This window comes from Sinocyclocheilus grahami, unplaced genomic scaffold (assembly GCF_001515645.1).
Source record: "Sinocyclocheilus grahami isolate Dianchi unplaced genomic scaffold, SAMN03320097.WGS_v1.1 scaffold3410.1, whole genome shotgun sequence".
Classification (NCBI taxonomy): Eukaryota; Metazoa; Chordata; class Actinopteri; order Cypriniformes; family Cyprinidae; genus Sinocyclocheilus; species Sinocyclocheilus grahami.
The window spans coordinates 4,346-21,093 of NW_015508537.1; the positions used below are offsets into that span (position 1 = coordinate 4,346).

Genomic DNA, 16,748 nt, shown 5'->3' on the forward strand with positions numbered 1-16,748 from the left:
AAAGGATTTTATTTACATAATGTATTCAATTTTTTTTACATTTATATAATTTTTTATACTTTTTATATATAAAAACAATTCATTTGTATTTAAATGTATACAATTGACATTTTATTTATTAAGATATGTGTAGATGTGTGTGTATATATATATGTATGTATATGTATGTATGTATAATTTGTCTTTTTAATATCATTTGCAATATTTGTTTAAATAGTACAAATATTCATTTTTATTCCATTATTATCATTATTAATTATATATAATAGTCATTTACATATATGCAAAAACATCTGACATCTCAAGTAAAAAGATTAGATCTTTTATTGTAATGTTTTGAAGTTTATTTTGTGTTATTGTGTTTAGTTTTATTTATTTTACTCTGAAGCAAGAGTCAGATCCTCATGAATAAGCAGGTTTTCTGTGCTCTGGTGTACCTGTCTCTCTCTCACACACAGGTGTTGGTGTGTCTCTGGCGCTCAGGTTTAAGCAGACAGTTGTGTGGCGCTGCATGTTGTGTTCTGGTGCTTAGACTCGCTGCGCTGCACAGCTGATGTGACAGCGCCTCTTTCACAGCCCTGATTCAGTGTGGCAATGAGGAGACTAACTACTTCTTGTGACCAGACCTCACAAACAGCCCTGTAGCCCCGCCGATATCCACCGCTCCAAAACATGTCGAGAACATACACATGCATTCACACGTCATAGGCACTAGAGATGTATGGGTCACAGTATTCATTGACTATAGGCCTCCAATAACTACGGAGGTTGGCCTGTGTCATAAATGCATGTTCCAATGAGAAACCATCAGACAGACCAAACTTAAACAGACTTCAGAACACAGAAGGAAATATATACATATATTGTCACAGAAAATAAGGCACATATTGACACACATATGCACGTACATAATTACATATATAAAATATGTACATAAATATACAAACATTTCTTTGGGAAAATTAATTCTAATGCCTCCATTAAAATGGTACAAATGGCACTGTGTCATATCTTAAGCTTATTTAGAGGCAAATTTCTGCAAATTCAAAATTTAACTTTTTTTTTTTTGTAGTAAATCAATATTAGTTATTTTTATCTATTGACAGTCTGAAAAAAAATCATTGGTTTTGGTAAAGATTTTAGGAGTTTTTTTTGTAAAATATATATATCAACAATATCAAATATCATTAAGAAAACATTTACATTTTTTTCTCATTTAACAAAATTCAAAGCAACAAATGAGGAATACAACAAAGGCTGCTTTTCCACCATCGGCTGAACGGTTCTAAGAATGATAAGAAATGGTTATGGTTATATTTCCTCTTGAGCTTGGCTTGGCACGGCACAATTACAAACTGGCCCAGAAACCCTGCTGACAGAAAGTGTTTAGTGACGTCGCGTCTCAGGATTGGCCACCTGGCTACTGGTTTCTCTGTAGCTGGTCAAGCGCGCTATTTGAGCAAAGTAAACTCAAGAAAACTTCTCCGCGGCCGCTATTTACATCTCAAAACGTCTGTAAACTCTTGCATTACCAAGACAACGACTAACGTATTGTATTTTCGTGAAGAGCATCGTTATCAGACCCACAGTGGAAAATGAAACCATGTCTATACTGGCTGGGCCAGATCAGCACAGAATGGAACGGTTGAGTAAACACAACGGTTTGGCCCGACGGTGGAAAAGCAGCTAAAGTGATTCATTCTAAAATAAATGCTATAATCTCAAGATTAGAGATGGAATAAAAGGGTAAAATTATAAAGAGGAATATTTTAAGTATGTACAGTATTGCTGAATGTTCATTGAAAAGAGTCTTTATTAGTCTTAAGATAATACTTGGACTTTTTCAAATGTCTCAGTTGTTGGGTAGCGCTGTGAAGATCCTTCCACTGGTGAGGAACTATTAATCTGGAGGTTCTGGAACGGGATTATGTGCTTCACTGTGAACATCTCTGTAATATTTGATCTTATTGTAGTCTGTGAAGAGAGATAAGCAGAGGTATAACATGCTGTAATTAAATTTAAAGAACATTATCAAGGGACTCACCTATCATTTCACACACACCACCAACAGAATTCTTTCTGATCGTTTAATCATTTTAGAAAAAGAAAAAAAAGAAAAAAAAAACTGATGGAACTGATAAAACAGCAACAGGTTCACATTCACTGTATTCTGTTTCATTGTACTGCCACACACAGAAACACATGTAAAAACATTTGCAATTATGATGGGAATTATATCTCACAACATTAATACTTACAAAGTTTGAGGTGATTCCATTTGTTCCAAAGTGCATACAGCACAATTGATATTAAAATAACTAGGCTGATAATAACAACTGTAGGCATGATATATGAAGCATATGATGCAGATCCTAGAACACACAGAGAAACATATACACAATACACAATGAATTATATGGCAGAAAAACCTAAACAACAACAAAACAAATAAACCTAAAAACACTAACAGAAAAAACGTAAAGGCATTCTGATGTGTTTGGCCCCTAAAATAAGTCAAATGTACAGTACATGGAGAATAATGAACCAGGTTTCAACTTACCGTCAGTCTTAGTGTCATTCTCAGTCTTCTGGGTTGGCTCTGTCAAACTCTGCCCTGCTAACTTTGGTACTATACCCGTTTTCTTAAAAGTAGCTTTAGAGAACTTTAAGAGCTTTCTCAGCCAGTAAGCACACTGAGAATCAAGCAGTTCTCGGTCTTTGTTCCACTTCTGCACTGTGGGTATTGCTTCTGGTACAGATGCAGTGTATCTGAGCTCCTTCAGGTCCAGTGAGATGAAACGCTGTCCATCATAACTGTACTCATCAAACCCACGTGATTCTCCAGTCTCATCATTCCAATCACATCCATACATCCTCTGATACACATGAACACCTGAAAGAGCGAGAGATAATACTATTCTTAATTTTTTTTTAATGTACAATATAATCCTTTGTTTATAAATGTAGTATAAGTAAGGGATAATGTACAAATAAAGCCCTTCAGGGTGACATAAGACTCCTCCTGATCACCCTGTCGGGGTTTGTTTTGTGATAATTGGCTGGATGAACACTATCCTGCTTATCACATGGCTACATGCTGCATAAGTAAATAAGAAGACATGAAATATTGATATGAGTTATATTTTATTATATTAGCTCATTAAACGAAAAGCTTCCATGAAGAAAAGCAGTTACTAGCAAGCAGCTTTGAATAAGATGCACAATTAAGGGATTATGTCACTTATTATACAGCTTTTCACCACATAAATAACAAGCACATGAAAACCTGTCCATCGCAGGTTATTCTAAACGGGTAAGATTTAAGGTATATTTATAATAAATATAATGGTGGGGAAGTCATGGCCTAATGGTTAGAGAGTCGGACTCGTAACCCAAAGGTTGTGGGTTCGAGTCTTGTACCAGCAGGGATTGTAGGTGGGGGGAGTGAATGTACAGCGCTCTCTCCCACCTTCAATACCACGACTGAGGTGCCCTTGAGCAAGGCACCGAACCCCCAACTGCTCCCCGGGCACCGCAGCATAAATGGCTGCCCACTGCTCCGGGTGTGTGTTCACGGTGTGTGTGTGTGTGTGTGTTCACTGCTGTGTGTGTGCACTTTGGATGGGTTAAATGCAGAGCTCTAATTCCTAGTATGGGTCACCATACTTGGCCACACGTCACTTTCACTTTTATAATCCATGATAGAGTACAAAACAATAGTTCTAGCAACATGACGAACAACATGACGAACGAATACCACCAGTATTACCATAGTGCTCTGGTTTCATATGCTCAGCAACTGAGGCTGCTGAGCATATGATGAATGAGATGAAATGAGAGCGATTATATCCGCATCACGATCTGAGACATTAAAGAAGCGTCATTATACATCGTTTCTATTGACAACCGTCATTATGGCGAATAACAGACCTCAGAATGTCAAGACTGACCAATCAGAATCAAGTATTTCAGAGAGCCATGTAACAAAGTATTGTAACTCACCAGGTGTCTGATTGAATCGCTGCATTAGAGCAGTAATGTTGATTTTGTTGGTCTGCTGCACTCGTTCTCTGAACTTGGTGTATTCTTTCCATGTTTTTGTAGATGCAAACTCCTTCATCCAGTCCTGTTTGGGAATCAGCTTCTTTATCACACTGTCATAATAATCAATCTGTTGTCCATCCAGTGTAGTTACAGCAGTCGTCTGTCCTCTTTTTCCAGTGTATGTAGACTTGAGCGTGTGTAACTCTGAAAAATATTCAACAAACAATCAGCATCACAAAAAACACAACACCATAAAGCTCTTAACCAGGGTTAAACACCACATAGTGTCATAAACCAAATTACTGTTTGAAGACATGTCAAAGACAAGTCTTTCAGTTTTTTTCTTTTAAAGGCACCATCAAATTAAAATTCATTAAATTTTTTTAAGGAATATTGCAGTATTTATTATAAATTATCATTATTTTTTATATTCATGTTCTCTAAATCTATTCTCTGATGCAGGGCCGTGCAGAGACCTTTGGAGGAGCAGGTGCTCAAAGTATAAAAGGGGCACATGGAGCACGGCTTTTAATAGGGCTGTGCTCCTTGCTGAGACATGTATCGAAACTGATGCTTCTGTATTGATAACAGCAAATGCCATGAAGCAGTTTTGAAAAAGAAACAGAACAGAAAAGACCATTTTAAGTGTAAAAGTTAAATAATTTTTTCTTTGCACCTCTTAATCACTCTGGAATTAGAAACGGAATTATAGACTATTAGGCCCATTATTATTATTATTGAGTTTACAGGGTATGGTGGTCTTGCTGTTGTAAACACTATTGTTGTAGAAAAAAAATATTTGTCTTATTTAAAATAGAATTATATTCTAATCCTGTTCTGAATTTATTAATTTTTTGAATGATAATGATAATAAAAACAGGATTGATAAGTATAAATCGGAGGATGAGAAAATCAGTATAATCCTGTTTTATCAGTGTTGTGATAATTATTTTAAGGCACTCTACGGTTTTTAAATAAATACTGTAATAAAAGTTCAAAGTAATAGTTTTTAGTCAGATAATAAAGACAAGACCCCTTGACGCCCTTTAAACTTTTTCCAATCAAACAGCAAGAATGAAAGAGGACGGGCACCTTTGTTTATATTGCTGTCTAGAACATTAGCTGCATTTTTAATATTTAATTTTAATGAAATGTAAATTCGTCCCCCGTACTTTATTCGGACAGGTGTGTTCATGTATTGGTTTCTAGATTAAATTCAAAGAGACCGTATCGATAGTCTATGCATGACCTGACGTTTTATTCGTATCCAAAATGAGGAGAAGTGAATATCTGGACCGCTCAACACTCTCATGCAGTGTATGTTTAATTCATACTCGAACCCGGAGGGCGCTCTCGTGCAGAAAGTCCAAAACAGACTCAGAAGGAATGACTTATGACCAAGCGTGCCTCACTAGTGCTCAAAAGTGAAGCCATCGCGTTTCGATCGCCCCCAGGTGGCTGGTCCCAGTATAGGTCATAAACCCCGCCCTCTCCATGTAATCTAATGGGATGTGAGACAAACTAATTAATTAAATTTCACTTCAAATATTTTGTTTTCAAACATGTTTTTTGTCATTTGATATCGATTTTATCATGCTGATGTAAGTTCAAGAGTTAGTTTTTAAAGGGGTCATATGTTGCGATTTCAAGTGTTCCTTTCTCTTTGGAGTGTTACAAGCTCTTGGTGCATAAAGAAGATCTGTAAAGTTGCAAAGACTAAAGTCTCAAATCTAAAGAGATATTCTTTATAAAAGTTCAGCCACGCCTACCTAAAACTGCTCGTTCTAACACACCCCCACATGTCTACGTCACTATGTGGGAAGATTTGCATAACTTTTTTAACGGTCACCCATAGGTTGCATCCGAAATCGCATACTGCTTAGTAGGTACTACATTTGCATTTGAACGTACTACTCGACTGTTAAAAAAGTACGTTCTATATAGTATGAATGCGAGTAGTATGAATGGAATTCGGACGTACTACATCCGCCATGTTGATGTTGTCACGTGACATGCGTCTTCCCAACAGCGCCAAAATTTAAAGAGCCCTCACTACTGCGCGAACATCAGCAATGTTTCACGTAATTCTTACAGCTTTCATCTGCGTTTTAACGTTGATTGGATCAACAGCTCAGAGGAGGCGTCGGTCAGCTGCTTGCAGATCAAAGCCTTCGTCGACAGCTTGTCAATCATTTATCAAATAAGGCAAGTACAATCACCGATTTAGCTAGCAAATTTTACACTTGAAAAGAGCTGCGTCGTCGCCTTCCGCCATTTTCGAATATGACGCCTCCTCTCCCGTGGCCTCATGGGATAGTAAAGTGTCCATCGTATGCATGCTACGGAATTCGGGCGGAAGTAGTAGGTCATCCGGGTACTGCTCGCCTACTGTTTTTCGAATACTATGAATTCGGACACATTACTCGCCTCGCATACTGTTTTTCGCCTACTATATAGTATGGAAGTATCCGATTTCGGACGCAGCTTATGCTTATGACTTACAGGAAATCAAAAACATCCGGCTATCGCTGTAGCTGAGCTGAATAAAAAGCAGAAAAAACGTGAAGACAATAAACACACGATTGCAAAAATATACGGTTTGTGTGCGTTTTTCAAACTATCTCCAGGTAATAAATAAACTATATGAATAATGCAGTACTGATTTACATATTTAGTAGCCTATAGAAACTATACATTTCCTGCCTTATTCTGTGATAAAAATGGGGAAAAGGTGCTCGTAGTAGCCTTTATAAACCGATCATAAAATTGTCATTGCCTGCTCTGATGACGGGGCAACCTGCCACTCACATGAGATCCACTGATAGCAAACCACAACCATCCAATCAAGCCATTTTTAAAATCAATACTTTTGCACAGATAACCATCTTTCACAGCGCCGTGGAAAACAGACATGCCTGCACAGCAAGTCTATTCTTTAATTTACATTAAAATGTGCATAGATGGCTCAGGCTTGTCTCACGTTTGCCTTTTAGATTGATTTGCCTGCATGAGACAAGTACACATCAATGGAAAATACTACATTTCAGTGCAGCTTCAACAAAACTTAATCCTGCTTTTCAGTCCACAAAAGATCAGCAAACACTGAATCTATTAACTAGCTCTGTTAGCCTGGCTTTTTAAGATTTTTGAGAAAAAAATTGCATATCAGATTAAAAACAGCTCATGATTTTCTGTCTGTTCAACACACGGAAGTAGCTGAAGGCCTTGCTGACAGAGAAATCATCGTTTAAATTACTTTACAAAACTGATCTCACCTGAATGAACAAAAGGTACGTAGATGAAGAAAATTATGAAGATCATTGCAGATGAAAATCCATTAATTTGACACAATTCTTTGTGTAGTCATCGAAGAGCGCTACTAAAACTCTTTAGCATTTGCCACACCTGAATCAAAACCGGTTCCTGAGCGCAGCCGCAGAACATGTCTTTGCAGCTCTGGATAAACAGTCTTAATACGGAAGTTTAGGGCGGAAGCTTTTACTCCCAAGTTGACGTAACTCGCTCAGTAACCGGTTTTTCCTGTTAATTCAGGTGTGGCAAATGCTAAAGAGTTTTAGCAGCACTCTTCGACGACTACACAAAGTATTGTGTCAAATTAATGGATTTTCATCTGCAATGAACTTCATCATTTTCTTCATCTACGTACCTTTTGTTCATTCAGGTGAGATTTGCTTTGTAAAGTCATTTAAACGATGATTTCTCTGTCAGCAAGGGCTTCAGCTACTTCCGTGTGTTGAACAGACAGAAAATCACGAGCTGTGTTTAATAGAATAGATTTGGTATGGTTGCTAAGGTAAAGATCAAAACTGGATTCACAGTCAGAAAATGTGCTTAAATGAGTGAAACAAGTAGAACTCTGGCCAAAAGAAAATAAATATATAAATAAAACCTGGCCACTTCTCCAAAGAACATGAATATGAACTATAATTAAAAACAAAAAGCTAGGAATAGTTTTCAGTGGGACTAGTGTCTCAAATTAATCAATTGATATTCATTTGGATTGTGGTATTTTATAGTGATTTGATTTATGACACTGTATGTGGTGTTTAATCATGCTCGAGAACTTTGTCTTTGTTGAATATTTTCTCAGCATCACACACGCTCATCACTACTTACACTGGAATACATGGACAGACGGTTGCGGGAATCCCAGAGTTTTCTTCTGTAACTGTATTTGATGGACAACAGATTGATTATTATGACAGTGAGATAAAGAAGCTGATTACCAAACAGGACTGGATGAAGGAGTTTGCATCTACAGAAACATGGAAAAAATACACAGAGATCAGAGAACGATTCCAGCAGACCAACAAAATCAATATTCATTTTCTGATGAAGCAATTGAATCACTCGCATGGTGAGTTACAATACTTTATACTACAGTTTTAAATGTGAAAGATTACTTTATACAGTAAAAAAAAAAAAAAAAAAAAAAAACATTTTATGGTTCCCACTTTTCTTCCTCAGGTGTTAGGTATCAGAGGATGCATGGATGTGGTTGGGATTATGTGACTCGACACATACATGGGTTTGATGAGTACAGTTATGATGGACAGGGTTTCATCTCTCTAGACCTCGAGGAGCTCAGATACACTGCATCTGTACCAGAAGCAATACCCACAGTGCAGAAGTGGAACAAAGACAGAGAACAACTTGTCTATCTAAAACAATACTATAGAGATAAGTGCACTGACTGGATATATTTCTTGACGACAAGGAAATGGGATTTTGAGGGAAGAGGTAGCTTGTTTTTGAGAACTTCTCTTTGTTCATCAAGTAGATCTATTTTAATTATTATAATAGGTCATTAATGTCTCTTTCTTTTCTCATGGATTGCTTCATTAAACAAAAACTTTTTTAATCAAATATCTATATTTTATTTTATTTTATTTTAGCTTTATTTCCAATTAACAATTTTATCTTGTTAGTGACCCTGGAGCTAACTAATTAATAACTTTTTATTATCAGTATTGTTGTTATTATTTCATCAGTAAGTTGTTTCAACCTTATTTTGCTGTTTCTGTGTATTATTGTATTTTTTATTTATTTATATATTTTATATTTAAGGACCTACAAAAACATACTTCAAAATACTTGTGGATGTGATATTCGTACTGATAGTCATCCTCGCAGTCCTCATTGTCCTGTATATTGGTACTGAATTCCTTGTTCGTAAAGTAAGTATATGTTTACATCTCTTTTTTCTCATTCCAGTGGTTTCATTAGCTGTAGGATGATAGGAATGTCCTCAGCGATTACTCAAGCTTTCGAACATTTAGATTTACACACATTTTAATGTTTGATTATAATTCCAGTAAGGTGGAATTATATAAAGCCAATGCTTCACTATTGTAGAAGATCACTATTATTTTTGAAATACTGTACATTATGCACAGCCTCATCTTCAACAGTTAAATTCACATGTGATAAACTTTTGAATGCTAGTGTAAACTGACTTCAAAACATCTTTAAATGTCAAGAAATATATTTACAAGCTATATTTACAAAAACAGTCAAAGCCAAATGTTTGTCTTAAAGCAACATTAAGCTTAAAGACATTTGCAGGATTTGCTGTTTTTATAATTCCAGTTAAGTGTGTAATTGCAAAAATCTGAGATTTGGAATCGGTCGCATGCTGTTTCAGTGGTCATTCAAATCGTGTAATTAAAAATATCCTAATTTAATTGATATTTATGACATTTCTTTGCAGATAAAAAGTGGGTATCAGCCAGTTTCACTCTTTGAAAGCGATATTTACATCAACAAAGGTCTTTGAAGGGTTTTCTCCAATCACCTGCACTTTCCCCAGATTCCAGTCCGATCAGGAATCTTCAGGATGTGGGAGATCTGATGATTTCCAGCATGCATGCGTGACTAAAACATGTCTAATAGTTGAATAATACAGCTAACAGGGAACGTTCTCGTAACATTTTCTAAAGTTTCTCTCAAAGTTATCAAAGTTTATCAACTGCCACTGATAAACGTTCTAAAAACGTTAGCATTAAAATGTTATCCTTGCATTGTTAGTGGAACATTTCAAAAAGTCATAATTTGCATAGGAACAATTTGTGTATCCAATGACACAAAGAATGAAACATCAACTTTTTATCTTTTTTTTTTGACATTTGCAATGTGAAGGAAAAAATACACTTAGAATGCAAAGTGTATGCATTATTTGACCTGTTTTCCCAAACAAGATGAACACATGCTCAAACAAACACATAACGAACACTTTCTGACATCTGTGTGGCGTTGCGTCTCTAAAAACACACTGGAGACACATGAATGCATAAGTGCAAATGCAAATGATCTAAAGAGCATCCAGATACTGTCTAGATATTAAACTTATGTTAATATCAGGTGTGATGGGCACCTTACATGTACTACTGTTTGTGATCTTGTCTTTCACCACTCACATTTGTATATTTTTTAAATTAAAATAACCCTTTTTTGTAAATATACAGTTCACTGAATAATAATAGTTTGACGGCTAGCTTTTGTGAGTTTCAAATGGAAAAAAATAAATAAACGGAAACATTTAATAACACATGCAGTTCTCTGTTTTTTTCTTCAATAAAACTTGTACATAAGAAAATATAAAACTGAAAATAAGAAAACTATGTAAAGTATGGGTCAAATTGGAGTATGCGTTTCATGGGTGATAAAAATAATATTGTTTGGATTAGCTATATTTATTTGCTTAGTCAGTGTGTATTTGGGTTTTGGTTCTGCTGTTTTCCGGATTATAAATTTTATCATGGCACATTCGGATCGATGCATTCCCAGACGCCTCTAGTTTCACTTTCGCTTTATGTATTCGTTTTGGCTTGGAGTTTATAATAAATGTTGTTTATAACGAATGGCACTATAATTTCTGTTTGTTTTATACACATATTTTCCGTTCCTTTTTTTCTATTTATATGTTTTCTCTTTATTATATATGCTTATTTTATGCTCATAAAAAGAACAAAAAAACAAAGTAGAGATGGTGCTAGAATAGAACTGGCATGTATACTTTCGCTATAATACAGTACAATATAGAATTTCTAAAAATTAAAGCTTCATTTGTCATGATTATACTATGCGGCCCCTCACTTATAGTATATTAAAAACCTGAGATAGCCCTCCAGTCAAAAAAGTTTGCCCACCCCTGGTCTAGTACATCACTGCAGCTCAGTGTTGCCAGACGTACGATAATTATCGTATTTGTACGATAATTTTGACCTCTGTATGATGTACGATCAATAATGAAAAAAACCCATAATGTATGATAATTTCGAAATTTCAGAATGTGTTTTTTTCCAAAGTCAACCTCATCAAAACAAAGCCATGAAATCGGCTCATTACAGATGCTCTAAATGGGTTGGTGCACACCTCAGGACCCTCAACACGCAGGATTCTGATGACAGAGACTCAGAGGTGAAGTTTGGACCTTCCCACAAGGTACGCCTATGGCCCTGTGAGTTACGCGATGCGGAAAACATGGATGGAATTGCGGAATCCAGTCAACGGTATTTACTGTATAAAGCGGAATGTCACGGAATTTGTCAAAGTTTGGATGAATTATTCAAAGGAAGGTCATTACACTTAAACCGTGACATGGACTAGTATCTGTAAATATTAAGCCGCAAAAGGCTATTTAAATATAAATCCTGCATGTTCTGTGTCTGTCTGAATCATAGTCTATGGTCTGAATGAATGTCACGCGGTTTTGTTTACTACACACATACTGAAGCGCGCGTGACGCTCGCGGTGATTTCAGCATCTGCCTTCTCACTAAATAGGACATAAATGCAGGAACAACATCCCCAGAACTGCTCTGAGAGTCAAAAATATATAGTTTCTGCCAGAAATGTATTACTATTGTTCAGTAGAATGTATGTACAACTACTACTACTGAAATTATTAAGGAATAATCACAATATTTCTTCCATGTTTTAATTTGCCACAGGTTTTTACCCATCAGGAGTGACTTTCACCTGGTTAAGAAATGGAGAAGATCACGATGAGGATGTGGATCGTGGACAGTTACTACCAAATGAGGATGGGACCTTCCAGAAGACATCTATCCTCAATGTTCCTCAAGACGACTTGGTTGACGCACCAGTATGTTTGTGTGGTGGAGCACGAGACAGGGACCATCCGGAAGATTCTGACTGAGGACAAGATTAAGAGTAACAACAGTAAGTTAAAAAAAAAATCTTAATCATACTTTTAATGCTTTGTGTTCATGGTTATTTTCTCTCTCTCACTACAAAGATTTTCACGTCAAGCTCCAAAAGCAAGTAAAGAAAAAATATCAAGAAATTAGTTTGCGAGACTGTATTTCAGTCTATTATTTCAGGTCTTCTGAAGTCATGTGACAGCTTTGTGTGTTTAAGTCATTATTCAGTATATATCATGTTACTGATACACGGTGCTGTTTGTGTGCGTTCTTCTCCTCATATGACGCTGTATACAGCCAGAAAGCACTCAGAGTTGTTTTCATTTGTATTACAAATGCACCAAAGTTGAATAAGAAGACGATGTCAATATGAGTCAGTCTTAAAAAAAGAATCACATAGATCAAACCATTACAGTGGCTTTTTAGGATCAGACCCAAAGAATCACTTTTTTATATATATGCGTGGATTATATTTGTTTGTATTGATTATTATTGATTTGATCAGTTGTTGCAGCCCGATTTGACTGTTTCTGTGTATTTTTATTCACGTGCGTCTATTTTAGGTCCTCTAGAGTTATACATTAGAATTCTTACCATATTTTTGGGATCAAGCGCAGCAGCAGCTTTGTTTTGCTTGCATTTTACATAAAAAAGGCATCTTATGGTAAGTATGTTTACCTGTCGATCTCTGAGCTGATATTATTTCTCATTCAAGTGGTCTCATCAGCTGCAGTGACATTAGCATTCAAAAGTTTGGATTCACACACACATTTTCATGTTTTTGACACGTGACCAAGATGGAATTTAATATGCTTTACTAATAATTTTGCGAATCATTATTATGTTATTTTACAATGAATAAAATGACATTGAAGTTGACATGAAATTAAATCTATTTTCTAAATGCATGTTATTATTGTGAATGATTCATCTGTGCACGTGTGTGGGTTTCCTCTTAAAGTCATAACTGGATCTTTTGGTGAAATGACAGACTTTGGTGACACATGCAGGAATTCTCCAATCCATCCAATCAATAACTGATACACAGAACCATGTCCATTACACATCACAATGCGGAATTTCTGCGTAATCTTCACTTTAAACTGCAAAGCCTAATTTCAGTAGCCACTAGAATGTCTGGGTGATTACAAATGTTTGAATGCTAGCACCTACTCCAAAACGTCTTCAGATATCAAGAAATTAGACATATTGTTATTAATAACTTGTCTCTCCGTGATCATAATATCAAGATGCATGAATGCATAATCCAGTTTTATTCAGACTAATCTAGCTGATGGCTGGTCTAAAGTCTCATAACCATTTCAATAAAAACTGTATTGAAAGAGTTTTTCAAAAGAAAATCTGCATTTCAAAAATTCTGATCTAATAATATATTTTAGAAGTTTTAGATGTGTACTGGTTTGATGAAACAGAGATTTAGTGTAAGATATGTTAGCTTTGACTTTGCTATGTTTATAAAAACAAAGCCAAATGTTTAAGCAGCATTTGAGAGGGTTTGCTGTTTTGTCACATGGTGCTTTAGTGTAATTAATAAGAGCTTCTTTTATTCTTTATGACATAAATTTTCAGAAACCAAAGTCTGAGAAAGCGTTTCATCCTGTAACACAGGCCGACAGCGATGGACAATCGTCTGCACAGTCCCTGGATGTGGGCAAACAGATGATGGTGGACAATAATGGATAATAGATGTGATGAGAACTTTTGTATAACATCCATGAGCAGTACAGTTGTGTGTACATGAAACTTACATTAATAACGTGTGTCTTTGATGCATGTGATTAGATGTATTACTGTGTGTGTGTGTGTGAACTTCTTTCACCTCTTGCATTTGTAAATATTGTCAAGTTGTCACCTTTATTGTACAGCGCTTTATACAATGCAGAAGTGTAAAAGAAAAGGTTCTGTAAATGCAGAATATTTTATTTTCAAGATATATACGTTTAATGATTATTCATTTTTTAAAGAGCTAGCTTTGTGAGTTTTTATTGTTAAAATGAAACATTAAAAAAAGAACACCATGCAGATCTCTCTTTTTCGATATTTTTTCCCACATTAATTTCACACTTGTCAAGTAAAAATACGTGGTTTTGATTCATAATAACATTGTATACTTTCTTTATTTGTCCCAAAAGAACAGAAGTGAAATGTGACAACATGCCCCATATAGGTGGGGTACACTGTAACATCTGGGGGGCATGTTGTAACATGATCATATGACATAATAAAATGTTATCGGATCTAATGAAAGAAATATACAAGACTAAAAACTTAAATATTTTGTCAGTAAAATAATGAACTTTTTAAATAAAAAATGTTTGTTTTTTAAGTGAAAAGTGTCTGAGAAAAATGTGTATCTGCTGTCAGATGTTGTCATTATTCTAACGTTATTTTCGTATCTTGTAGCGAAATTAAAAATAAGTCTCTCCCCTCAGAAAAACTAACTGTCCTGTCAGATGTTACACTATTCACGCATTTATCTGTTTAAAATGTGGAGGCGTGTGCTGTATATAACATCATATATAAAGAGCACATACATTTTGTTACATTACAACATTAACATTTTATCTCAAGGGAAATTTTGTCACTGACGATTTAAATAGCAAATTCTAGTCATCAGAACACATTAAAGGAACGTGCAATTTGATGGTAATGAAAGTACAGATTGCACAGGTACGTCTGCAAGACGTCTGTTGAAGATCGCTTCATCTGGAAAGCATCTGCTCTGTCAGTTTTACATCATAAACATCTTAAAGACATCTTCTAAACGTCTATTTGACATCTGATAGGAAACGTCCTGTAGATGTATTGCAGATGAGCAAACACTCTAAAAAATACGTCTTGCAGATGTAATGCAGACGTCAAATAGACGTCTCAGTGATGTGCGTGTGCTATCAGACCCATGACTTTGCAGTTATGTTGCCAATAAGTTATGAAATGACTAAAGTATTATGAGTATGATATGTAGCTGGGCCGTTCTTGGTTTTCTTATAACCATAAGAGTTAGCACTGATGACGTTTTGAGTTGGTAATTTGATGGTAATGAAATCATGTGCATGCAATGTCCTATTAACGCCCAATTATTAGATCATGAAATGACCAAAACATACCTATAGATTACATAACTGGTACATCGTGTGTTAGCTGAGAAAACTCTAAGGCCCGGTTTCACAGACAGGGCTTAGACTAAGCCAGGATTAAGTCTTAGTTCAATTAGGGAATTTAGGTAGCTTTTATAAATGTGATTTAGAAAAAAAAACATTACTGGTGTGCATCTTGAGACAAAACAATAACACTGACAAATTTTTAGATATGTCAGTGCAACTGGCTTTCAGTTAAAACAGCTCAAACATGCATTTTAGTCCAGGACTAGTTTAAGCCTTGTCTGTGAAACCGGGGGTCAATTGCATAATTTTCCTCCTCAAGGGCCGATGTGACTGCTGCTGAAATATTGTTCTTGGTAATGAAAATGAAGGCGCGTAAGGCACCTTTTGGCTCACGAGAGGTTGTGGAGCTTCAGGAGGACAGGGCTTTATTTGGCACTGGATTGTGCAAGGACTTGTCTGAATTTATTTATACAGTGAAGACTATCCAGTGTTATTTTACGTTTGATTACTTCATTCAATTTCTGCAGCATTTCCGTACCTGAATATTAGTGTTAGATCTACCTGTTAACAGAACTGATCGAATGTCTGTCTGGGAAAAAAATGGTTACTGAATGAAGCGGTCAACTTGTGAGTAAAACTTTCCTCCTTAAACATCCGTATTGAAACTGTTTATTTAGACCTGCAGCTTCCCTCAGTAACCACTTCTTCCTGTGGATGTGGTGAAGTTTTTGAAGAGTGTTTGCAGCGCTCTTTGACAGCTACGCTTATTTGAGAGTCAAATGCGTAGATCTTTATCCATAATGAAGGTCATCGTTTTCTTCATCTGCGTACCTTTTGTTTACTCAGGTGAGATTCATTTCATAACATCATTTAAAGGATGAATTCTCTGTTAGCTAATCAAGTAAATCCATATTTAGGCTCTCGTGAATATAGCCACAGAAGCTGGCATGGCGTTAAAAAGGAAAGAAAGATTTTTCTGTCAGTGAGGCCTTCAGCTACTTCCCTTTAGTCTTATTAATATGTTGAATAAGTGTTTATTTTAGTGCTTCAACGTAAACTAATTTCAGTTTTTTGCCTTTTTGTTTAGTTTCAACTAATATTTGTATTATATTTATTGTTAATTTTGTTTGATTTCAGCTTTATTTTAATTAACAGTGTTGTTATATTAAATGTTTTGAATAGTTTTAGCTATTGATAATATCCCTGGTTGAACTGACAGAAAATCATGTGGTGTTTTCTAATTTTCTCAAATATAAAACAATTTATTATTATTGTTTTCTCCCTTTTTATCAAATTAGTTTTTTATCTAGTCCTACATGAATGACTAAAGTTATGAACATTTGGATGCAAATTAACCCGTTAACATAGATCCATAGATTCAAGAATGCTTTGAA

At 35.6% G+C, this 16,748-nt stretch overlaps 1 protein-coding gene and 1 pseudogene across 1 annotated transcript; one reads left to right on the forward strand and one right to left on the reverse strand.

Annotated features, from left to right (window-relative positions):
- Positions 1 to 1,228: 1,228 nt before the first annotated feature.
- LOC107576260 (class I histocompatibility antigen, F10 alpha chain-like) lies at positions 1,229 to 7,496 on the reverse strand. The gene is made up of 5 exons (XM_016262476.1): positions 7,320 to 7,496; positions 4,003 to 4,248; positions 2,561 to 2,893; positions 2,259 to 2,372; positions 1,229 to 1,974 (listed from the first exon to the last, which is right to left on the reverse strand). Exons 1-5 carry the CDS (start codon positions 7,363 to 7,365, stop codon positions 1,901 to 1,903), a joined length of 813 nt encoding a protein of 270 aa, XP_016117962.1. The 5' UTR covers positions 7,366 to 7,496; the 3' UTR covers positions 1,229 to 1,900.
- Positions 7,497 to 7,571: 75 nt separating this feature from the next.
- Positions 7,572 to 13,933, forward strand: LOC107576259 (major histocompatibility complex class I-related gene protein-like; annotated as a pseudogene).
- The last annotated feature ends 2,815 nt before the right edge of the window (positions 13,934 to 16,748 follow it).